Here is a 781-nt window from a genome sequence, read left to right on the forward strand (position 1 = left end):
TGTGGGGGAACATAGGAAGCACTGGGGTTTTGTTTCTCTTACAGACCTGATGTGATTTAATCGCAGTTCGATGCTACGGTAAAACGCTTTGTGGGACATCTGTGTGTCCAGCAGAGCGACTGCTGTGTCTTTCACAGATCATTGTGGTGTTCTTCAGTTGTTCCTCTGAGCAGCGTCCCGTGGAATTGATTGGCATGGCTTTGGCTATTTGAGTTTGCTCTTTGCAGTTTGGCTTCTGACTGTAATTTCTTCTTTTGCTGTTATGTTCTGTTTTCTAGTGACTGCGCAGCGAAAGACATGGCAGCCTGGAAATCTTCTGGACAGAGGATGTTTTCGTGTTCCTCTCCTGTGGCGGGCAAGCCTAGTGCTTCAGGTCGGTACCGCTTTTAGCCTTGCTGAGTGCTGAGTGCTGCTACTGTCTAGACTGCATTTCTATACTTGTCCACACTGCTCTGCCTCAGTGGAAGCACTTGCGAGGTGATGACTTCCTTGTGATGCAACAGGTAGGGGCACTGGATTGTGGTATTTCTTTGTGCTCTTGCAACCCCGAAGTTGCACCAGGAGTCCTCTTTGTGTCTGCAAGTAGAACTGGCTTGTCCCAGGTGGTGTAGCAAGGGCAGTTTCTTGTGTAACTCTAGAGGGCAATTTTGTATTTGTGCTGTATTTCCTTTGGAGCATGGTGATTGTTTGCCTCCCTGCAGGCTTTCGAGAGATCTCCCCTGAGGAGGGGCGCCTGGAGTATTATAACTGCCGTGCGAAGGAGAGCACTGGATACTACGTA

General features: G+C 49.0%; 1 protein-coding gene across 1 annotated transcript in view; it reads left to right on the forward strand.

Annotated features, from left to right (window-relative positions):
- Nucleotides 1-26: 26 nt before the first annotated feature.
- Nucleotides 27-781, forward strand: part of LOC104917055 (nucleoporin NUP42-like) — a 3,199-nt gene continuing 2,444 nt past the window's right edge. Inside the window, exons 1-2 of the mRNA XM_019611701.2 lie at nucleotides 27-373; nucleotides 702-778. Coding sequence (XP_019467246.1) covers nucleotides 298-373; nucleotides 702-778 — 153 coding nt within the window. The 5' untranslated portion in view covers nucleotides 27-297. The remainder of the gene's footprint in view (nucleotides 374-701; nucleotides 779-781) is intronic.

The sequence above is a fragment of the Meleagris gallopavo genome, unplaced genomic scaffold, assembly GCF_000146605.3.
Source record: "Meleagris gallopavo isolate NT-WF06-2002-E0010 breed Aviagen turkey brand Nicholas breeding stock unplaced genomic scaffold, Turkey_5.1 ChrUn_random_7180001954659, whole genome shotgun sequence".
Classification (NCBI taxonomy): domain Eukaryota; kingdom Metazoa; phylum Chordata; class Aves; order Galliformes; family Phasianidae; genus Meleagris; species Meleagris gallopavo.